The sequence below is a fragment of the Anolis carolinensis genome, chromosome 3, assembly GCF_035594765.1.
Source record: "Anolis carolinensis isolate JA03-04 chromosome 3, rAnoCar3.1.pri, whole genome shotgun sequence".
NCBI classification, from domain to species: domain Eukaryota; kingdom Metazoa; phylum Chordata; class Lepidosauria; order Squamata; family Dactyloidae; genus Anolis; species Anolis carolinensis.
In genome coordinates this window covers 16,384,106-16,409,246 of record NC_085843.1, presented here as the reverse complement: position 1 = coordinate 16,409,246, position 25,141 = coordinate 16,384,106, and the positions used below count along the sequence as shown (strand labels likewise).

At 37.6% G+C, this 25,141-nt stretch overlaps 1 protein-coding gene across 2 annotated transcripts; it reads left to right on the top strand.

Moving 5' to 3' along the window:
• Positions 1–2,029: 2,029 nt before the first annotated feature.
• Positions 2,030–23,042, top strand: chordc1 (cysteine and histidine rich domain containing 1). 2 transcript variants are annotated; one of them, XM_062974524.1, is made up of 11 exons: positions 2,030–2,239; positions 8,418–8,467; positions 9,268–9,324; positions 10,013–10,170; positions 12,810–12,910; positions 13,139–13,197; positions 13,725–13,795; positions 13,934–14,039; positions 15,288–15,404; positions 16,839–16,901; positions 18,604–23,042. In XM_062974524.1, the coding sequence occupies exons 1-11, from the start codon at positions 2,176–2,178 to the stop codon at positions 18,754–18,756; spliced, it is 999 nt and encodes a 332-aa protein (XP_062830594.1). In that variant the 5' UTR covers positions 2,030–2,175; the 3' UTR covers positions 18,757–23,042. The 2 variants fall into 2 exon arrangements, with proteins under 2 accessions (XP_062830594.1, XP_062830593.1); XM_062974523.1 differs by lacking the exon at positions 2,030–2,239 and adding an exon at positions 2,248–2,396.
• The last annotated feature ends 2,099 nt before the right edge of the window (positions 23,043–25,141 follow it).

Here is a 25,141-nt window from a genome sequence, read left to right as displayed (position 1 = left end):
TTTTCAAGCCAGGTGTCACCCAGCCTATATCTGCACACTACATTTTTATTCACAAAGTGTAGCGCTATAGCTTTCTCCCTGTTGAAATTCATTTTGTTAGTTTTAGCCTAGCTCTCTAATCTGTTGATGTCATTTTGAATTCAGATCCTGACCTCTAGAGTATTAGCTCTCCCTTCTAATTTGGTGTCATGTGCAAACTTGATAAGCACATCCTCTAAACCAGCGGTTCTCAACCTGTGGGTCCCTGATGTTTTTACCTTTAACTCCCAGAAATCCTAACAGCTGTTAAACTGGCTGGGATTTCTGGGAGTTTGAGGACAAAACACCTTGGGACCCACAGGTTGAGAACCATTGCTCTAAACCTTCATCTAAGTCATTAATAAAAATGTTGAATAATAGTGGGCCCAGGACCGAACCCTCTTTATGGCACTCCACTAGTCACTTCTTTCCAGGATGAAGATGAACCATTGATTCCTTTGAGCCTTTGGGTATAGCTGCTTGACCCATTACAGATCCACCTAACAGTAGCCTTGCCTAGCCCACATTTTACTAGTTTGCTTCCAAGAAGATCAAAATAAACTCTTTGGGATACTTCTCCACCATTTCTTCTTCCCTCTCTTGACCTTCCAAGATGTAGCTAGTTAGATTAGTTCCCTGAGGAACTTTCCTATTTTAGAATGGAATTCCTTTCTCCAAGCCCTTGGCATGTTTGCTCCTTAAATCTAAGATCTCCAACCACAGAATCCACTCTTAACAAAAGGTTCAGATATGCATAATATTGAGCTGAATCCCAAAATTGTGCAGGATTTTTTTTAAAAAAAGGGGCATGGGCCAGATACGGAAGGAATCATGGTTTATGAGTGGTTTGTGCCTTAATGAAGTGAGAGAATAAAAGAGATTATATAATCTTTGTTTTGTGTATTTTAATAAGCATTTTATAGAAATACGTTGTAATATGTATAATTTATAGAAATATATTTTAATGTGTGTATTTGTGGTATTTTACAATGTTTATGTGCTTTATTATTCTGTGATTCACCATGAGAGGTAGGTAAGAAATTATAATTCACACACACCCACACACACATAGTATGGGTGCATTTACACAGCAGAGTTAATGCCGTTTGGCACCAATTTCATTGCCAGCGGCTCAGTGCTATGGGATCATGGGAATTTTGGTTTCACAAGGTCTTTCACTTTTGTGTTGTCAAAGGCTTTCATGGCCGGGATCACAGGGTTGTTGTATGTTTTCCGGGCTGTATGGCCATGTTCCAGAAGCATTCTCTCCTGACGTTTCACCCACATCTATGGCAGGCATCCTCACAACCTCTGAGGATGCCTGCCATAGATGTCGGTGTAACGTCAGGAGGATACTTCTGGAACATGGCCATACAGCCCAGAAAACTTACAACAACTCTAACCTTTCTCTGCCATAGAGGGTTGGTGCCTTATCAAACTACAAATCCCAGGAATCCATATATGAATGCATCTACACTCCAGAGTTAATGCAGTTTGACACCAATTTCACTCAATGCTATGGGATCATGGAATTTGTAGTTACACAAGGTCTTAACTTTTCCTGCCATAGAGGGCTAGTGCCTTTAACAAACTACAAATCCCAGGAATCCATAGCATGGGTGCATCTACTATAGAGTGAATGCAGTTTGGCACCAATTCCACTCAATGCTATGGGATAATGGGAACTGTGGTTTTACAAGGTCTTTGCCTTTCTCCGCCATGGAGGGCTGGTGATTTAGCAAACTACAAATCCCAGGGTTCCATAGCAGTTAAAGTGGTATCAATGTGCATTAATTTGATTTCTCACTCCACTCGCACTTTGCTCTGTTCCTTCCAGAATGGGCAATCACTACTGCGCATGCTCCCAATCCTCCTGCCGACCAGCGCTTTAGTTTCGCCCCGGCCGGCGAAAAGTTTCACGCATGCGCTTTCAAGCTTTTCTCTCCCCTCTCCCTCCCCACACTCATTGCCTATTCTTCGCGAAGGTTCCCGAAAAATTCGCTCGGCTCTTCCCGGAAACTGCGCATGCGCACGAGAGACCGAGAAGCCTTTTCCCGTCTTTAGTCAGTCAGTGAATCGGCCAGCCAGTGGCTCTTCGCTTCTTTGCCGGCTTCTTTCGCTCCCAATCACCTTCGGGCCTTCGCTCCTCTTTCCTTCATGGCTCAGCTCTGCTACAACCGAGGCTGCGGGCAGCGCTTCGACCCTGAAACCAACCGGGAAGGTGAGGCGAAGGGGACGGAAATGGCACGCCAACGGTAGAGGGATGAAGCGCGGAGGGGGAGAGCAAGGCTGGTGGGAGAGCGAACTTCCTTCTGCGCCTGCGCAGTACCGTAGAGCAGCACTTCCTCCTGGATGGTTGTCCTCCCTCCGTCGTCCCAGTAAATACTGCAATTGGTTAGGGTGCAAATACTGCAATTGGTTCAATGTTTACAAAGCTCTGTTAGTGCTAGACTTTTGATATCTTTGATATGTTTTAGTCGTTTGAAAGACTATTTTAATTGATATGTATATTTTTACAGTTTTATAATTATAGTGTTTTACTGATATTGTCTGCATCTGACATTGAATTATTGCTATAGTTTGTAAGCCTCCCTAGAGTCCCCCTTCAGAGGTGTATAAGTACAGTTAATAAGAATTGTAGTTTGCCCATACCTGATCTAGATCGAGGGAAGTCATGCTGCCTTTCTATTCTGCTTTGATTGGACCTTACTTGGAATGCTGTATCCAATTATGGGCACCACAGTTCAAAAGAGATATTGACAAGCTGGAAGGTGTCCAGAGGAGAGCGACTAAAATGATTAAAGGTCTGTAGACCATGCCCAATGAGGAGCGTCTTAAAGTATGTTTAGCCGACAGAAGAGAACGTTGAGAGGAGACATGATAGCCATGTATAAATATATGAAAAGATGTCATAAGGAAGAGGGAGCAGGCTTGTTTTCTGCTGTCCTGGAAACTTAAGACTAGCAGCAGTAGCTTCAAATTACAGGAAAGGAGAGTCCACCTGAACATTAGGAAGAACTTCCTGAGCGTACAAGCTGTTCAGCAGTGGAACTCTGCCTTGGATTGTTATGGAAGCTCCTTCCTTGGAAACTTTTAAACAGGCTGGATGGCCATCTGTCAGGGATGCTTTGATTGTGCTTTTCCTGCATAGCAGGGGGTTGGACTAGATGACCCATGTGGTCTCTTCCAACTCTTATTATTTCTGTGATTCTATGCTGGTGCTTCAATGAAATACAGAGCCCAGAATTCAATTGCATTGAGCCATGGCAATGAAAGTGGTGTCAAACCGCATTAACTACAGTGTAGTTGCACCCCTGGAGTGGATTCCTGTACCTTAAATGGTGGATAGAAGAGGGAATCTCATCACGATGGTCATGCAACCTGGTAACAAGCAACAACTCTTATATATATTATTGTTCCAATGCGTACACACAAAGGAAAGAAAAAATGAAATTTAGCATATATCATAGAGTTGGAAGAGATCACAAGTCCAAACCCAGGCAATCTTAACTTGTGAATTTTAACCTGCGATTTACTTGTGTGTATCTTGTTACATGAATTTTAATAGTCTTATGTTTTCTCTGTTTTAATCATGTACCCTGCTTTGAGCCCCAAGGAGAAGCAGCTAATACAATTATAATCATCATACACCCCCCCCCCCTTTTCTGCTATGTAGGAAGACACAGTCAAAACACTCCTGACAGATGGCAATTCAGCTTCTGCTTTAAAGCCTCCAGAGAAGGAGTGTCCATTATACTCCAAGGCAACATATTCTACTGTTGAACAGCTCTTGCCATAAAGAAGCTCTTCCTAATATTTAGGTTGAACCTCTGTTCCTGTAGTTTGAACTTTTTTCTGCTTTCTGGAGCAGTGGAAAACAAACTTTCTCCATTTTCAATATTATGTCATTTCAAATATTTAAATATGGCTATCATGTCCCTTTTCATTCTGGCAACCCTAATCCAACATCTTTTTTTAGAACTCACCAAAAATGTTAGAAGCAAGAACACTGACATTCTTAATCAAATTATGTGGAAAACATAGGGTATATCAGTCAGATTGCCTGAGCAAGTAGGGTAAAAAGCAAAAAGGGCTCCCTGTAGATTTAATGGTCATGTATAAGAAGGAATGTCTGTAGTGCTTGCTTGTCATCAACACCTGTGTGTATGTACCTTTGAATTATGTGTGTGCAGGTGCCTTTAAATATGACTTATACTGACCCCATGAATTTAATAGCCCGGGCTGTGGCGCAGGCTGATAAAGCAGTCAGCTGCAATAGATCACTCTGACTGGGAGGTCATGAGTTCGAGGCCGGCTCGGAGCTGCGTTTGTCTCTGTCTTTGTTCTATGTTGAGGCATTGAATGTTTGCCTTGTATGTGTGATGTGATCCGCCCTAAGTCCCCTTCGGAGCCAGGATCAGAGCTCTGTCTTTGGGTTTCTTTGAACCTCATGCATACACACACACAATGTAGTTTTCTTTCTCAATTACATCTGAGAGGAATGTTGTAAGTATAAAAAGTGAAGAAGAGCTGGGAACTAATGGTGTAACTTAACCATTTGATGAGGGAGATGCAGCATACCCCCATGCCAGAATTTTTTTATTATTTGTTTTCATGGTTACATTATTAATGAGGGACCCCTGAGGGATCTGTCACAAAGGTCCTACAGTAGAGTCTCACTTATCCAACATAAACGGGCTGGCAGAACGTTGGATAAGCGAATATGTTGGATAATAAGGAGAGATTAAGGAAAAGCCTGTTAAACATCAAATTAGGTTATGATTTTACAAATTAAGCACCAAAACATCATGTTATACAACAAATTTGACAGAAAAAGTAGTTCAATATGCAGTAATGTTATGTTGTAATTACTGTATTTACAAATTTAGCACCAAAATATCACGATGTATTGAAAACACTGACTACAAAAATGCGTTGGATAATCCAGAACGTTGGATAAGCGAGTGTTGGATAAGTGAGACTCTACTGTACTTAGGTCTTGCAAACGCAGGGCCACACTTCCTTGATTGATTATATCCACCTATAATGCAATCTCCTCTTTTCCTACTGCCTTCCACTTTATCCAACATTATCGTCTCATGATGTATCTCAAGTATGACAGCTTCAATTTAGTCCTCTTGGTTTCTAGAGAGGCATCAGGTCTAAATTGTTATTGAACCCATTCATTTTTGTCAGTCTGTTATATCTGAAGAACTCTTATCCAGCCTCGTGTTTCAAATGAGTTGATTTCGTACCTGCTGTCTTCCTTTAATTGGTACTTTAAGGATAATTGGTTAGTTTCTTTGTTAAGTTGGATGGAGCAGTAAACCTTTGTAGAAAATGAAAGAGAACTTAACTGCTCTCTTGTTCAGAATAGCCCTCTTAATGTAGCTGATAGATTAATGGAGCTGTTTTCAGTTTATTTCTTATGAGTTTCCTGCCATACACAATATGGCATGAATGTGGCTATAAATACAAAATGAATTTGGTGCTTATTGTGTCATATGAACAACTCACACAATTTCCAGGGGATGTACTTGTCCATTGTTCTTGTTCCTGAGGATATATACACACAGAACATGTAAAGCAAAGTATTTCTTCAATTTCTGTCACAGGCATGGGACATGTGTCATATATAATGCATGGAACAAACAGGATCACAAGATAAAATATTCGAAAGATTTCAGAACAGTTTACACTAGTAAATTGATAGGTGGTGATTTCTCCATTGTATTTCTTTTTAAGAAAGGATGAATGGTGCAGTTCTCCACCTGTGTTCAAAAGTTAAATTCTGCTGAGCTCTTGGACTAATGACAGTGCCTGATTTTGGAGTGCGCTTACATGGAGAGTGGGGAATAAGAAATATATACTTTATTTTGTGAGTTTTTAGTTTTATTTAAAAAAATCTAAAAGTTATGACACTTGTGAGAGCTGTTTCTTCTTAACATATTAGGTTATAGCAAGATCCTAGGGGCAGAAAGTATTTTAATTTTACATTTTCATAATGAAAATTTCTCCCGCACTTCTGATCAATTTAGTCATTCATGTGGAAGAAGTGGGGGACTTCTTGCCATTCACTACCAGACTTATAATTTATTTTAGAGTAGGGCTGTGCAACTTACAACAGGCTAAATATTGTTGAGCAGTGACTGTGATCCCCCTGTAACATATTTTTAGGGCCAGGGAGAAACTACCATACTTTTTTACCAATCACATCCTCCCAACCATTGTATTCCCTCAGAAACACTTACGAGATCAAGTTTCTGCAAAAGAAACCCATCCACACAACCTTAACACAAATATGTAGATGATTTCTTAGTATGAAAACTTAGATGAAATTTCTTGAGTATTTGTTATGTATTGCTGTATTTGGTATATTTTACCTACATGCTTGTTCATCATGAAATCTCTACTTTTCTACTCTCTTATCTCTTATTTTCCTATTATATATTGCCTTCCCTCATCCTTTTAGCCTACTTTGTAGTGACCTTTGAAAAGAATCTGATGAATGCAAGAGTTTGAGCTGTATGTCTCAGGTTACATTTGTCTCCCGGTAAAAATAAGTTAATCTGATGTTCGTTTGGTTGAGCAGCTGCCCTACTACGCATGAATCATGAAACTAGAATACCATGTTCCCCTCTATCTCGGTATGATGCAGATAATGTCCTGTGCTTTTTATTGAAAAAAAAATGTTCAGATATCTCTTAAGGCAGCAGAATGATTTCTGGGGACTATAAATAATGGAGAAAAACCTCTGTCTCTTGTTCATACCAAATATATTTCTGGTCTGTTTTGGGAACATCTTGTTTCGCAGCTGCAAATTAGTATTATTCTTGAATTACAAATGATATTTGACTTACCTTAGGCGTTTAGACTCGGTGACTTCAATGATAAATTGTTGTAGAACTCTCTGGACTGGAAGATGGAGACTTTAAATCTTGGACTTCTTTAATAGAATTATGCTCCACTAAAGAAACTTTCAGTAAATGACCCTGAGATATGATCTTTCTTGTTATTATTAACTACATTTATATCATATCATTGGAGAAGAAATTGAGACATACCCATCCTTTAATTTCTAAATTTGGACCAGGAGAGGGAGAATAACGGTGAGTGAACTAGAGAAAGATTAAGAAAGAGGGAAAGAACAGAACAATTAAAAGGATAGCAGTTGTACTGACCTGGGATAATTGAAGATGAGGAATAACACATTAAAATAATGACATTGTAGAAGATGCAGCTATTTGTGATAGTAACTGTGTCCTACCACTGTATATCAGCTGCTATCGCACACAAGTGAGAGGATTCAATTGAACCTATATCCAGCTTATGGTCCTATTATATCTATTTTATCTTATTTGAATAATTTATATGCTCCCTTTGTCACAGAGCAGGACCCAGGATAGCTTCTCACAGACATGTGTTTAGCCATTGGGATAAAGGGACAGACAGTGGTTCTTTCCTCCCTCCCTAGACGGTCCACAGGTATATATTAGGCTTGTGTAATTGATGGAAAAATGTTTCAATATTCATTACAAAATTAGGGGGTGCCAGCAAGTCGTTTCTAAAGTGTTTCCAAAATATTGTAAGTGTCAGTTTTGTAACGAGTGTCAGTTTGTAACTCATTTTATAGCTGTTGGGGTGAAACTTGCTACAATGGTAGAACGTATTTACCACTCCCCCCCCCCCCCCCACACACACACACACATTTCAGGACGTGTCACTCATCCAATGTGTTTTGGGATTTTTTTAGGTTTTTACAAAAACCTTTTTTACAAAACAAAGTACAAGAGCTATATTTTGAATTTCACTTTAGAAACAAAACAGATGTCCCCTAATTATGTAATGAGTTTTGAAACATTCTTTTCATCGATTGCTCAGCCCTAGTGACTATGTATACAGCATGACCCTTGTATCTGTAGGAGATACATTCCAAGAGTTTTCCTTGCATACTTAAAACCATTTATAATAGCAAACCCTATGTTTTGGTTAAGTTAGGGCTAGAAGCATACCATAAAATCACTCTGGAGGACTTACAGCGATACACAAACACTTCTGGGATGTGGGTCGGAATATTTTTTTTGAGCGTAAGTGAAACCAGGGATGTCAAATCCATGGATAAGGGAGATCAAGCTGTATTTTATTTATCTATGCACACGCTTGCTTCAGGGCTTAAAGAACTAATGGTAGCAGAGAAGAAACAGAAAGCAACCCAGTGGCATGAAAAGGTGTTTGATCAGTATGGTTTCAACTTAATTTTTTCTCCATGGAAATGTGTGTGTGTATGTATGTAAGAAATTAGACTGTGACTAATTTATGATGTTAAATAAATGTAACATACACATTTCAGTTACTATATGCTGGTCTCTCACTGATTCTGCTGTTTTTCTGCATCCTAGATTCCTGCACATATCACCCAGGAGTACCAGTCTTCCATGATGCTCTTAAAGTAGGTGTCCAAACATAATTGCTGAGAAGTCTTTAAAAACTTCTGCTTAAATTGCTGACTTGATTGTATTGTGTATTTTTTCATGACCTGTGTATAAGTTTGCATGAGTCCGATGGAATATAATATACCCCCTAAAATGGGGTGTGTGTGAAAATCTGATTTTAAAATAAAGCACGTGAAATCACTGTCCGACGTGTGATCCAATTCAACAGCCAGCAGAGTGTCTGCTGTGGTTTCATCTTGTTGTGTTTCTAATAATAATAATAGTAATAATAATAATAGGGACCACAGTGTTTTTATATTGGGCCTTACTGACATGCTGTACATTATGTTGTTCAAGGCTGCCTTCAGCCTCCCATTTTCCTAATGGCGAAGTTCCTGCCCTTGCAGTGTATTGGGATTTTGAGCCAACCATAGACACTATAGCTAGACATACAAGATACTTAGATAATACAAAAATGCTTGTGTGTGTAAATGTACAGTGTAAATGTAAAAAAATAATCTAATTTCAACCAATTGAATCAGGATAAAATTTGATCTTTGTTTAAAAAGATGTTTAACTGATTAAAAAGTCATTCTGAATGTAAAAATAATTAAACTTTTCAAAGTTGTAAAAAATGGGTCTCTAATTTTAAAACACTTGTGTACCTTTTATCATCTGTATAATGTGTAATCCACATTGTGACTAGTTAAACTTCTTCCAAAAAAGAGGTTTTTATAGGGGTGTTTGCAGTTGTAATGGTAGATGTAACTGAATGCTTTCAGTGATGAAATGTATACTTGTGGCTTGTATTTTACAGGGTTGGTCATGCTGTAAAAGAAGAACTACTGACTTCTCCGACTTTTTAAGCATTGTGGTATGTAATATAAATGTGTATACGGATATTACAAATCATGGTTGACCAAGTCACTTTACAATAGGGCATCATACAATACAGTACTTTTAACAGTTGTGTAAAAGACCAGATTTTAGCAGACACACATTTTCTTACTGTGTGTGAGATTCAGCATGTATGATCTTTGAATTTCCCTGAGCCTGGTGATGCTTCCCTCTCTAATGCCACTTTATATTTTTAATATTGGCCAAGTAAGATGTGAGATTGCTTTTAATTTATATGATGATTATAATAAAATACCTAGGAAGTAAGTTAGATTTTTAGAGAATGTTAGTCTGTATGTATGAGAAACATTTAGGATAAGTATATACTCCTAGTTGTGGAGACAGATAAAGAAATAGAATTTAGATGAAGCAATAGACAGCTTAAGAAATTGAATTAGCAGGATGATACACAGTTGAGTTTGTGTGTATTTATGTAACTGCTGACTTATGGTGATCCCATAAGGAATTTCATAAGGTTTTCTTAGGGAAGAAATATTTAGAGGTGGTTCTGCCAATTCCTTCTTCTGAAATAGAGCCGACAGCATATGGGATTTGTTGGTGGTCTCCCATTCAAGTACTAGCCAGAGTTGAGCCTGCTTGGCTTCCAAACTCAGATGTGATATGATATCATTTACCTGTATATAAATATGTCTCTTCCACAACAGGGTTGCACCAAGGGCTTCCATAACAGTGAAAAGCCCCCTGAACCTATTAAACCTGAAGTTAAAACTACCTCTGAACCAAAAGAATTGAACTTGAAACCTAAATTTCAAGAACACATAATTCAGGCACCAAAGCCAGTGGAAGCTATTCAAAGACCAAGGTATGTTATTGAGTTTAAGCATTAATGACAAATACGTTTTCGAATTGATAATATATAGAGGTTTTAAAACATATGTTAGCTCAGTCTCTTGGGTATTTCACCTTTTACATAATTGTAATGTTACCACTGGCATTATTTTCACACCTGCCAAAACATGCCATATGTTTAGATTTTGAGACGTGAATAGCTGTGCAGAGGTAAAAAATAGGCAATTATGAGATGATGTACTTAACACTTACACCATTCTAGACTATTAGTCATACTAGGTGAAACTGCTAAGAGTTGCAATCTTAACAAATGAAGTGTCATTTGTTAATAGTGCTATTCTGAGGATATTTAGTTTTGTGACCAAGTGTCACTGAATGAGCTATAAAAAGAAAAACTTTGTCTTAGTTCTGAATATAAGTTTAAATTAATTTTGAGTTGTGAAATTAAAATGTTTTGACAAGCCGCCTTTTATCCCCTCTTCAAAACCCCGGGTAGCGTTGCTTTGACTTTCAAAACCATTTTGATCTTCCCTCCCTCCCCCTCCCTCTCCAATTTATTGGTTGTTCTGGAGGTGCTCAAAGCTAACTTTTGCACTTAGCTAAAGTAAAAAAATGGCATTGCTTACTTACAAAATATTTCATGTAGTGTGTATTTTCATACTGGACTACAATTGAGTATAATCCAAGGAGATAGTTTTCTTCATCTTTTTTTTCCTACTCCAAAACGCTCAGCAACTTCTATGCTGTCCAGACTAGAATTTTTTTTATTGAAAGGTGCTTGAAATAAGAAACAGGCAAATTAACAGGAGATTGAAAAAGGAGATAGAGGAGGAAATTGCAAGTTCTGGTTTTACAGTAGAGTTCCACTTACCCAATGTAAACAGGCCGGCAGAAAGTTGGATAAGCTAAAATGTTAGATAATAAGGAGGGATTAAGGAAAAGCCTATTAAACGTCAAATTATGTTATGATTTTACAAATCAAGCACCAAAACATAATGTTTTACAACAAATCAACAGAAAAAGCAATTCAGTACACAGTAACTTTATGTAGTAATTACTGTATTTATGAATTTAGCGCCAAAACATCGCAATGTATTGAAAACATTGACTACAAAAACATTGGCTACTAAAATATTGACTACACATAAAGATAGAATTGCATAAAATGAACTTACAGTAACAATATTGTTGGAAGTTAAATCCGTAAAAAGTTCAGTCCTTGCTGCCTAGAGAAACAGTTGTGGATCCGGGCGGGAGGCAGACTGTATTGGATAATCCAGAACGTTGGATAAGTGAAGGTTGGATAAGCGAGACTCTACTGTATTTGGCATCTAAAGTTAAGCAGAGGTGGAGATTATCCTTTGTCTGAAGTAGTAGAGATTCATTCCCATGGGAGTAAGTGGGTGCTGGACTTGGTGAACCACTAAAAAGCGGATTCATATCACCCTATGTTCTAAGGTAAAGGTAAAGGTTTTCCCCTGACATTAAGTCCAGTCATGATCTACTCTGGGGGTTGGTGCTCATCTCCATTTCTAAGCCGAAGAGCCAGCGTTGTCCGTAGACACCTCCAAGGTCATGTGGCCGGCATGACTGCATGGAGCGCTGTTACCTTCCCGCTGAAGCAGTACCTATTGATCTACTCACATTTACATGTTTTCAAACTGCTAGGTTGGCAGGAGCTGGGGCTAACAGCAGGCGCTCATTCCGCTCCTGGGATTTGAACCTGGGACCTTTTGGTCTTCAAGTTCAGCAGCTCAGCTCTTTAACGCACTGTGCCACCAGGGGCCCCAACCCTATGTTCTAGTTGTTTTAAAATAGTAGTCTTCCTTCCTTTTTTGACCCGAGCACACTTTTGATTTATACTTTCTGATTACTTGCCAAAATATGTTTAGGGTTGCTGATATAAATTAGTGGAAGTCAGGGTGCAACCCAGTTTATGTCCTAACCTCCCTTCCTCATCCTTGTTGAAGACTAATGCTTTAGAAAAGGGGTCCTCAAGCCTTTTAAGCCAAGGGCAGGTTCATGGTCCTTCAGACTGTTGTGGGGGGAGAGGGGCTACAGTTTGAAAAAGGCGTGAACAAATTCCTATGCACATTGCACATATCTTATTTATACTGCAAAAACCATGAAAGAACAATATAATATTTAGAATAAAGAACAATTTTAAACATCATAAACGTACAGTATTTCAGTAGGAAGTGTGGGCCTTCTTTTGGCTGATGAGATAATCAATTTAATTATTATTTATTATTATTATTTATTTACAGCATTTATATTCCGCCCTTCTCACCCCGAAGGGGACTCAGGGCGGATCACATTACACATATAGGCAAACATTCAATGCCTTTTAACATAGAACAAAGACAAACAAACATAGGCTCCGAGCGGACCTCGAACTCATGACCTCCTGGTCAGAGTGATTCATTGCAGTTAATTGCAGCTGGCTTGCTCTCCCGCCTGCGCCACAGCCCGGGCCTAATTAGGATTGTTGTTGTGTGCCTTCAAGTCGTAAATTTTAGGGGAGGGGCGGGTTAGAGTAAATGACCTTCAGCCCACAGGCCTTAGTTTTGGGACCTCTGTGTTGGAAGATTTGATAAACATATTCAGTAATTATCTTTGTCAACTTTAACTACAATTCTTTGTTTTCTTTAGCCCAGATGAGCCGATGAGTTGTTTGCAGCTGAAAGTTTCAGCTTCCCTGAAACAAGTATTGGAGAAACTGAAATTGTCAACGGGAAATGAAATAAAAGAAGGTATGAAATTTGTTTGGACTCCAGGCTGTTATATAAATGTAATTCAAATCTGTTACAGTTAGTAGTTCTTGCGAGTTCATAACAGACTACAAAGGATCAGCATTTTCAGTGGTATCATTGATAATAGTTGAAATAATAATCTCATGACAAAAAATGTTAAGTATGCTTCTATGTACTGCATTCTTCTGGACTTGTAAGAAGATAATGTTAAAACATTTTATTTTACAGAAGAAGATAGTGATGAGATAAAGATTGGGACTACATGTAAAAATGCAGGATGTGCAAAGGTAAGTAATATCTCAAATTTAATATACAATGTACTACATATTCATAACTCTTCATTTACTCCTCTATACTAAGTTGTTGTTTCTGTGCTGGAAAAACGAATTCATTGATTTTATATATGATACTATGGGCTTTTAAATTGTTAGTGTGTAGTTAACCTTTTCGAAGTTGCTTTAAGAAATTATCTAAAAGCCTTCTCTACACTGACATTGTTAGGGTGTTTTGGAATACACCTCTTACAATCTCTAGCCAGCACTGAAGATTACAAGTCACAAGCATATGGAGGATACAACGTTGGGAAAGGTTGTTTTTAAAATTCCACACTGTTTGCCTCCCCTTTCCTCTCTGAACCAAGCAACTCAAAGACATGTCAGGAATCTGGAAGGTAAACTGCTACTTCAGCTGCTGATGGGTAGGAAATGTAGGGTAATAATTGTGTCAAAAGGTTTTTCTGTTTAGCTAGAAGATAATGTCATATACGCTAATGTGTGTTCAGTGGCTAATAAGAGACACATTTTGTTTTTCATAGACATTTGAAGGACCACACAGCATGGAAGAAACATGTACATACCACATGGGCGTACCTATATTTCATGAAGGGTCAGTACCATTCCAAATAGCATATTGATTTCTTAAATTCTATTTTACTTTTTATACAGTTTGTAACGCTTACTAAGTAATGAGAACAAAATGGTGTCATTGTGATTTCATTTGGTTTCTCCACAAATTAATTCATAGGATGAAATACTGGAGCTGTTGTAAGAGGAAAACATCAGACTTCAATACTTTCTTGTCTCAAGAGGGTTGCAGTACAGGAACACATGTGTGGATTAAGAAAGATGCCGTAAGTAGCTGGAATTGTTTTAGTTGGCTGTTTCATCCAAGTTCAAAGAGACATCTTCATATAGGCTTCTTTAAATTGTATTGAAATGCTTTTAATGTAAGCCTCTGTAAGTCTCTTTTGTGGAGAGAAAATGTGGGATATAACTAAATATAATAAACATAGTATTTATTATTATTTCTGAAGCTTCATAATACTACCCCACATTTTTTTCAGTCAGCTTTGTAGGGCTGAAATGTCACGAAGTTTCACTAGAATGGATAAATGAGCAAGTCTGAGAAGCATTTGTATTTTGAGGAAAACCAGAATTTCATAGTGTGCCATTAATCACTTCATGCTTCGAAAAACATTTTATTCCATGGGTTGTAATCTGCTTTAGTCCCTGTGCCAATTTGCTAGTAATTATTTTATGGAGCATTTTAGCATTTACTAAAACATTAAATAGTTTTTTTAATTAAAACATCACCCCACATTTTTTATAGAAGCAAGGTGATATAGGTTGATTATCCCTAATCCAAAGAGCTTGGAATCAGAAATCATTTGGATGGTAATTGTATACACAGCTGTATACACAGCTGTTTTAATAACTTTTCATATCCAACAAAGTCTGTGCATATTGAAAGGCAAAAGTGTCACTGTCTCAGATACGCATGTGGATGATTTTGGAGTATTTTGAGTTTTGCAATCCCAGATAAGGAATGTTCAATCTGCATTTGCTCACATAAGTTTGGTGGGAAAATGTAGCTTGACTGAGAATAGCTAACACAATAGAAATTATACAAGCATCAGAGTCCTACGTTTATGCTCTCTGGGCAATATTATTTTTTAGTATTTTCTCTCCATAAGCATTACTGCACTCGTTCATTCTCCTCATAATAAGTAGTTTGGTATCATTTCTACCCACAAAAGTCGCATGACACTTCTCAGTATACTTAATTAAAAATGTGTGACTTTAGAAGGTGGGACTGTAAAAATAATTCGGCTTATGTGTAAGGGATGCATTTTTTTATAGAGAGAAATTTTATTATCAGTTATTGCATTGAAGAAGACATACTTATATTTTGTAACCTTTGCATCTTGGCTTTCACTATATCAGAAATATCCCTATACACTATCTATGTTAGTGAAAGTATTGCTTAATACTGTATTCTTTGAGCCGGAACTGCCAGGGAAGTCCTTATTTTTCTGAGAAACAAGTATAAGTGAAAGTATTTATAACAGATTTAATTCATGTTTTTGTGTCACTTGTAGAAAAAAGTGATTCCATGCAGGCATGATTGGCATCAGACTGGAGGTGAAGTGACCATTTCAATCTATGCTAAGAATTCAGTTCCTGAATTTAGCTATGTAGAAGCAAATAGTACTAAGGTGAGTTACTATTTTGGTTTGTTCTTCAACTAAAAATCCCTCCTATATTTCTTAGAAATGTGTCTTTCTTACTTGAAAGTAATGACTGATCTGGAAATTTATTTTATAAATACGTTTGTCATCTTGAAGACTGTTCCAATTTAGGATCCCGGGCAGGAAAGCAACCTTCCTGTTTATGGGCATAGGGTCAGGAGAAGAGTTCTAGCCTAATTCTTCCTGGTTTCAGTACATTATATGCACGTTTGAGTGTGTATTCTGCCCCTAGGAGGGTGGGCATTGCGGGCTGCTGTGTATACTGCCTGAAGGGCCCACTCCCAAAGTAGAACTAAGAGGCAAGAGTTTTGATTTCTTTATGCATGCTGCATGAAAGATTGGTAGAAAGTCACCAGCTGCCTTTCGCCTAAAGCACAAAAAGTGAAAGTGTCATTGCTAACACTTCCAGAATGAGATCCAAAAATCTAAAAGCTCTTAGGAAAATTGAAGAGCACATTTCATAAGACCCAAGGACAACTCAAGTGTTATAAATAAAGAGGGAACAACAGTAGAATAAAACAATAAAAATTTTAAAAAAATCCTGAAATGAAAAAAGAGATCAGCTTTTCATCTCTTCAAATCTGAGTGGATACAGAGAATGCTGTATCTACTTTATGGTCAAAAAGAACCACTGGAAGGCAGGAATCCCACCCCAGTAATCGAGGGTATAGCGAATTTTCCGCCATGAAACTTTTCAGTAATAAAAAACATTCTGAGTACAGTATTTTCCTGCAATATTCATGTGTGACTGGACTAGTGAGCAGTCAAAAACTGTGGTTCATAGTAATCCAACTTGTTCTCTCTTCTTGACATGTTTGTTCTGCATGTGTCACTATGTCCATCTGCCTGCACTTTGAGGAACCATGCTCTTCCTCATAGACATGCCACATGTATCAGCCAGTAGTTCTAGGTGATTTCATCAAGCAAGCAACACTAAAAATTATCACTAGCAAGTCTAGCCAAAACTCGAGTCAAAAATTTTGGTTTGTAATTCTAAAATAAATCTTTTTGAGATCCGTATCAAAATACTTTCAGTCTATCATAGTCTGTGCCTAAATTGGGGCTGGATGGAACTGCTTTTATTCTTTTCCTGATATTCACAAGTCACAGAGGTTTAGTACTGCAGACTATATTTATGATGCTATTAGCAGCTCTTTAGTGTGCTTTAGGTTGTGATTCTTATGTCCCTTTAGTACTGCTAGATTATCTCAGAGCTTTAGAATGGCAGTTTTCCATTTTAGACAGTGTGATTTAAAGTCAGTAATAACTGTGAGACCAACAGGATCACCTCCTCCTTCACTTTATTTATATCCTGCCTTTCTCCTCAAGGCAACTAACAACCACCCAATGTAATAACAATTCAGCATTCATTTGTTGTAAAAATCACTCTTTATTTTGCAGCTAAATATCCATATTGTATTTGAAGGTGATAAGGAATTTAATCAGAATCTCAGTTTATGGGGGGTAAGTACAGAGCTTTGTAGCTTTTCTTATTGAAGCCATTTTTGGCTTTTATTTTTGCACATTTGCAACATGAAATGATGGCAATTACATGCTGCAAGAAATGTACCAATGACAAATCTAAATGTATATGAAAGTAACTGGTATATAAATGCTGGGTGTGCTTATTCATTATTCAAATTCTGGTGTGTAGCTATTATATAGCACCGCTGACTCATTTTCCTTTAATCAACATATTCTCTTTGAAAGTCAAATGGAAATCTGTAGTAGGCAATACACTCTTTTTCCTATGCCTCTTGTGTGTTTTTGCTGTAAAGTGAAGTCATTTTAAAGAGTCCATTTGGCATGTATTTTTTTAAATTTGGAACTGTTAGCATACAGAGCTTTTGCTTCCCAGTTGCCCTTTATTATTTCTTTCTTTTGTGTTGAGATCAAAGCTTTTTATGTATCTAATTGTAGGCTAGTAGATAGATTGTTCTAATGAGCTGTTTGTAGTCACTGAGCAGTAGAATCTCTACTTGGTGGTGCCAAGATCTGTCTGAAGGATATGGGATATATCAGCATGAAAACCATGTTTGTAGCTTGAAATGTGGCTTTCCCTGTGACAGAGCCTAGTGGTGTCACTATATTTAAAAGACTTTGCACTTGACTACATTCTTTCTGATGCTATATAACCGGAAAGTGTGTGGTCCTTATCAGTGAGATTACACTACTGAAAGTATATACCCTTTTTCTTTTCATTGTTGTTAGAGAAATGTGGAAATCACTCCTGTCTCAATTTAATTGATTTTTCAGAATCCCACTTGTGTTTTCATCCTAGCTTTATATTGCATATTCTTGTTAGTCAACTTTTTATAAATGCATGTTCTGTAATGGATATAGTCAGACCTTCACATTTTCTGGAATAAAGGACACAAGACTCTATAAAAGTGAGAGGAAACGTGAATAAAATTTATATAAAGTTTATATAATATGTCTAATGTCTGCTAGGTTAGATTTTTTTTGGGAACATAGTTGTTTTATGTTTCTTATTTATGAATTGGATCTTGCATTGAATGTTTGCCATTTTTTGTTGTGAATCCGCCCTGAGTCCCCTTAGGGAGAGAGGGTGGAATATAAATACATTATTATTATTATTATTATTATTATTATTATTATTATTATTATTATTATTATTATTAAAACCACTGCTTCATTTGAGAGAACACCTCTCTAGGACTATCTAAGTCCTCTAACAAGACATTATGGTCAGTTTCTGGCAGAAGTTGACCATAATATCACACTGGAGGGCCTAGACATTCCTAGAGAGATCATTTTAAATCAAATCTGCAAAAAATCAAGCTTCTAGCTGCATATTAACTTACCTTAAAACATTTTTCCCACATTAACTGAAATATGCTCACATCCTTTTTTCAACGGTGCATTTTAGCTCAGTTTCCAGCATTGTCACATTTTAAAATGTGTGAATGATTTCTGCCCACTACATTACTCTGGAATGGCTCAAAAACCTTACAAATGTGCCAATTCTCAAGTGGGTTTCTTTTTAAACAGCTTGACAGCATGAAAGGGTTGTTTCTGTTGAGACTGTTGAATCAAGTGACATTATTTTACATTCATTATAGTATGTTGGGGAGGGGACTATTGTAAGGCATTAATCTGGCACATAATTTGCTGTTGAAGCTGAAATGTTTGTTGTCTCTTCCAGGTGATCGATGTGAAAAGGAGTTATGTAAATATGACAGCGACAAAGATTGAACTCACTATGCGGAAAGCTGAGCCCATGTTATGGGCAGGCTTAGAATTTCCAGTGTCAAAAATAAAAGAAAAACAGCAGCAGAACATTGCAGAACAAGCTTGAAATCTGAAAAAAGGTTGTTGCTTCTGAAGTGGTGACTTGAAATTATAATACAAATTATTTTATATGTAATTGCTTTTTTTCTTTTTGAAATTCTGCATTCCAAAGATGGTTAGAGTGCTATGTTTTTCAATAGGGTAACAGATCACTTGTTTTGTTGTACTGATCCTTATCAGCCCAAGGCTTTGTGAACTTCAGTCTTTGGGCAGTCACTTGTCTATGTAAGAGATCTCTGGCTTCCAGTTGTCCAAGATAGATATACCTTCAATAACAATTTTTGAAAAATCCTATATGGTGGCATTAAAACAAACTTGCTCAACTTACTTCCATACTTCGAGAACTTGTGCCTTAGTTTCCTAGTCTTCACATAGAACGAGTTCTCATTTAAAGAGTAAACCTACACCTTGATGGCGCCACTTAAGGCTACAATAAGGCATATTTAATTTAAGTATTCCTCCATTTGGATAATGCATTCCAAGTAAAAACTAATGTATGTCTTCCCCTGGCATCTAATTTTGTATGTTATTTATTTGGTCACGTGTAATAGCATTCACTGACCTGGAGTATAAAGTTGCAATTTCAGTAAAAACAAGGCCTTATTTTTTTTTTTAATGCGTTACAAAGGATAGGGTGACTTATCTTCCTGAATGGGCTTAGTCCAATAAAGTTTTACTTATACTTTTATGGTTACATAATTTCAAACCAGGTGTGCATTTAACCAAACTTTTGCCAAAAAGAAGAAATGGGAACTATAAGATGCAAGAGTTTACTAATTCAATGGTCATTGAACTAGATGAAGAAGTTAGTCTTTACTATCTTATACGGATAACCATCCTGTATATGAAAACTCAGTTAAAACTCCATTGAGGTTTTAAAATATGTATCTAGTATTTGGATGCTGCAACATTACTTGGTTTTCTCTCTACAACAAGGTTTGAACAAGAGTTATTACCATCTTTAGGCAGACCCAAATTCTGTACACACATATAACTATGTCATTGTTGTGCTGGTAGCATAAAGCAGAATTAACAGGAACAGTATCATGACACAGGACTTCTTAAAAATACATACTTAAACCCTATTAAACTATGTAAAACACAGCACCCCCGGCACAATCTTAAAAGGTTACTTTAAAAGCCTTCTGAAAAGAAAGGCTTTAGCCTGCTGCCAGAAGGATAGCAGGGAGGGGGCCATTCTGGCTTCCCTGAGAAGTAGGGAGTTCCAGAGTCCAGGAGCAGCCACTGAGAAGGAAGACCCATTCTCGTTCCCACCAACCGAGCTTGAAATGAAACATCTCGGAACCCAGGCAGTTTCATACCAGGAGATACTATCTGTCAAATAGTCAAGACCTGGCAATGTATAGGGCTATACTGGTCATAACCATCACTTTAAATTGTGTCCGAAAACAATCTGGCAGCCAGTTTGTATCATGGGAAACTGAGGAAGAATAGAATAGTCCCTTGAGTCCCTTTGGGTTTCAGGGTATATGGCTATGCCATTGAGCTACTAAAACGGGAGACAAAGGGCCTTGCCAAAGAATTGGGGCAGACACTCTAGGAATGTCAGCACTTCAGGTAATTGTCTTGCATGTCCTTTCATTTTTCCCATATTAGGATATATTATACCAGAGATATTTATAAAGGTTTATGAAGTGTTTGTTTGCTATACATCAGAATGCATGGAACCAGACACTTAACTAAGCTGCCTGTGCTCTTTTTGTATGTTAACTAACCTTTGTTGTAAAATCAGCCTTTGGGGCCATACATTACAGCTCCTACATAAATCTTAACTATACCTAGCATTTCAGTCTCTTCATCGCTTGAGGGCGTGATGCAAGTAGAATTTAAGTACTTGGAATGAAGTAAATTGGTTGGGCAAGTTCTTGGAAAACTAGCAGACTTATATCACATGGAGCATAGATTCTAACTCAAAAGTTTATTGATATGATTCAAAAAGCTACGAATTTGAAGAGGGAACAAAGTTTCTGTAGAAATCATATTACAATATTAAAGCATTGTCTCTGTTCATGTTTCTTTTTACATGTAGAAAAACATTAATTGCTTTAATTTTGATATTTCAAAAGAAGTTGTTAGGAAAATGGTAAAATAATATTTGAATGTAAACCAGTCCAAGGTAGTTCTTTGCAGTCTTTTTGTCAAAAAAGGTAAAATCCAGAATGAACAAGTAATCCGTCCCATGTTTTTCAATCACGACTATTTGCCTTTATGTTCTAGCTTTACTGCACTGGCTTCATGATGCTCAGGCCTTTCTTTTTTGAGATAATTCTTAAATCCTCAGGAAAGGTTATTTTTTCTAACATGTATGACAACCTGCCAAGAGTTCATTTTCACCAAATGCCCTTGAAATAAATAAACGTCAAGAGCATTACATTTAGGACTACATCGGAAAGGTTTAGTGGATTGCATTCTTGCTCATAACACCTAACTGAACACAGTGAATCCAAACAACTCTTTTGTGTTCAACACAATTTCTTTATCCATTCAGTAACAATAGAAACATGACCATTAGTGTAACCCCAGAATAACGACATAACTCTAAAATGTATCCAAAGCAAAATAGGGAGCAACACAAATACAAACTAATACGAAACAGCAGTCAAATAGAGTTGCTGTAAGTCTTTTGGGCTGTATGGCCATGTTCCAGAAGTATTCTCTCATGATGTTTCCCCCACATCTATGCCAGGCATCCTCAGAGGTTGTGAGGTATAATGGTCGAACATCTTAAATGAAAATCGGATTTGGATTTTCTTATAGATTACTTACAAATTTCTTACTCCAAATCCTTTCTTGCTTTATATCAATGATACACATGGTTGCTTGTGTAATGGCTTTCAGATTAATGCCAAAGTTTCTACTGCTGACAAATTCTAGCAGTTTTTCTTGGAAACGTGATGCACAGAGTGTGCGCACCTTGTGTTACAGTCACTGAATTTGCCAAATATGAGTATGCAGTCCTAATTAGTTTCCAAGAATCAGTATGCCTGCAAACCTGGGAAAGCTATCTTCATATTATCAGTTTCTTGTCAGGAGTAACTGTTAGCATAAAACACCTTTTCCTGTTCTTGGGATACAGTGTTCCCTCACTTATTGTGGGGGTTAGGTTCCAGGACCACCCGCAATAAGTGAAAATCCGCAAAGTAGGGACGCTATATATTTATACATTATTTTAGTAGTTATACACTGTGTTAATAAATCACCTCCTTCTCCTCCCGTTGCCGCTTGGGCTCCTTTTCTCTCCCTTCGGCTTCTCCTTCCTCCCTTCCTTAGGCTGTAAATTGTAATTTTTTATGATTTATAATATTATTTTAGAGTTCATTGAAAAACAGCAAATTCGCAAAAAGTGAACCGCAAAGTAGTGAGGGAACACTGTATTGTTTTCAGAGTACAACAACATCTAAGTTGGTCATGACTGTCAACTTATTGCATGATTTTGTTTCAAATAAGAGACCAAACTACTCTCAACATATATGGTTATCCCTTTTTAATAATGTTCAGTCATTTTTACTGTAACTTAGCACTCAGTATTGTTCTTTGTAACTTAACATTCATTTCATACAGATTGTGCATCAACCCCACATTTGTTCAGAGACTCACAGCAACTGTTAGAACTGATAGCTAAAGGCATCTGCATAATAATGACATCTTTTCATTTGCTTTATTTGGTTACATGCTGTGCTGTAGCTGTTAGTTCTAGCAACTGTTGCAGTAATCATAGATCCCTCAGCATGTAAGTGGTTAATTCATAGATGGCCGATTGAACAAGAGGCTTCATGTTTCTAGTTCTAGAGTCATCTTTTCCAATACAAACCAAGTCTTCTAGTCAACTTTTGATGAACTTGTTCCTGGTTCAACACATGCTCATATTGTAGTTCAAACTGCTGAGATTTCCATATAGTTAAAGTAATACACAGTAAAGTCACCACTTCAGAAATCAATACTATTCATTGTTTGCCTTGAAAAGAAGAAATCAATTTATTCTGTACAATAATGCAATTATTTGCTTTAAATTATAGCATGAGAATTTTTAGAACTGCAATAGCGGTTGAGCTCATCAAGTTCTTTCCATATTGCAACCAAGGAGCATCATTTGTATCTGAAAACTGAAGAAAAAAACATTGGTGTCTGGAACACTAGAGGTTGACTGGTTTTCTTCAGTGTTTTTTTCCCTCTTCTCTGCATGAATGTAAGTTTTGCTTTTTGTTGAACATTAGAGGTCTTGTGTTTTCGGACCTTTTTATAAATTTGTGGAATAAACAGTTATGAAGCTGGTTTCATATTTCTTACTTATTGATGGAGACCATAAGGTTCTTCCCTTGATATTAGATTACAAAGGGTAACAGCTGTAGCCAGCGTAACCAAAGTTGAGGAATGTTGGAGGTGACAGTCTAATAATGTGAAGAAAAATATATGATCCTTACTCCTGATCTAAGTGTTGGGAAATTTTTAATGGGGAGGGAAGGTTTTGCTTCTCTTTGGGGAGGGGGTTCCCAAACAAAAATCTTCCTTTACACAAGTCTAGCTTTCTCCAGACTAGCAACATATTAGAGGGTATGCCATGGCAATATCTGTTAGTTATTTAAAGAAACACTCCACAACTCTAATCACAAGTGAAAACTTCAGACCCATCCTTTGCCCTGTAGCCAAATTTTCCTTCTGCTTTTCCTAAAATGTTCTCTCTCTATAGTGGCCAGTTGTAACTTTCAAAATCTATACTGTTTTAGAATGTAGGTGGAAATGCTAAGAAAACCATATCATTAAATTAAAACCTTAGTTAGAACTGAATGAATATGAAAGGGAACAAATTGCATTGGGCTTCTGATAAAATGCTATTGGCGAAGTTAAACTATATATATGTAAAGGGTGAACCTTGTGGAAAACTGATTTCTTTTGTCAAGTGTAGCACTATAAATTGCTGACAGCTGTACCCTCTGCTGGAGATGTATTCAAACTTAGCTCATTCCATAAATGAGAATTTCAAGCATGGCTTGAGGCATATTAGCAATGAGCTGTGTTCAATTAAACACCAGAAATAGTACCAGTGTCAACTGGTACAAAGAATTGTTTTCAGCAGACTGTGCTTAAGATGTAGTTTAAAAATAAAGGTCACTGGTTCCATTAGTTGAGCTAATTTTGAACCAAAGTAAAATGGGAAGAAACATACAGAAGGATCTTTCCATAATGAAGAGCCTGTAATAGGATGTATCTTTTACCTGAGGAGCTGCAGCCATTCAAAGTACACAGTACTGTGACCATCAGTGTCCAAATATCCTGATTTGGTATGAGTGATTATTTTGTTCCTCTAAAATTATGTTCTGAAGATAGGGCTTTCCAGTCAAAATCTGTATTTCGTTTCCAGGCCATATTTGTATACATTTTATGTTTTATCTAGCCCTTCCTTCACTGAGCTCAGCACACAATTCTACCCATATGCCTTCCTGTCAATATCATAGAATTACAGATAATACAAACATCCACAACACTATAGAAGTAGTATGTAAACTATCATGACACATTTCATCAGTTGTATCTGTTGAAGTAGACACAATCTACAAAAGATCATACTATCTTCTTTCAGTTCGTCTCAAAGGTCCTATAACATTCCTTTTCTCAATTAATACAGGCTGACACACCTATGTCTTTAAGTGTTGAGGTAGATAAGGCCAAGAGGTAACAATTGCTTTACTATCCACGAGTAGGGTGAGTGAAGATTCATGGGTGAGTGAGGATTTGAAGAACCCAGTTTCCCAGTCCTGGTCCACAACTCCATACCTTGAGAGGGGATTGAGAGGATGAAGAAAATGTAGTTGCTTACCTGTAACTGTGTTTCTTCGAGTGGTGTTCTGTGGAATTCGCACATATGGGTTTTCCTACTGCGCCTGCGCAGCATTTCGGAACCTTCTAGAAGCTCTAGTGAAACTTTTTGGCGCGAGCCCCGCCCACTCTCCCCAGTAGAGTATATAAGGCCCTGTGGGCGGGGCTAAGCAGTTCCCCGCCGCCAGGAAGCAACTGAAGCCAGTGGCATGAAATCAGCGGGGAGGATGGGCGGGTTGTGCGAATTCCACAGAACACCACTCGAAGAAACACAGTTACAGGTAAGCAACTACATTTTCTTCTTCGTGGTGCTTCTGTGGAAATCGCACATATGGGAAATCGCACATATAGTTAGCAAGCTACTCACCAGAGGTGGCGGGTCATGCCATGCACGAAAAGAGGACCGCTCTCCCGAATGCCGCGTCTTTCTTAGCCATGATGTCAAGTTTGTAGTGAGAGGCGAAGGTGGAAGATGACGACCACGTCGCGGCTTTGCAAATATCTTCCAAAGGAACCCCCTTGAGGAAGGCTTGGGACGCAGCCACGGCCCCTGTGGA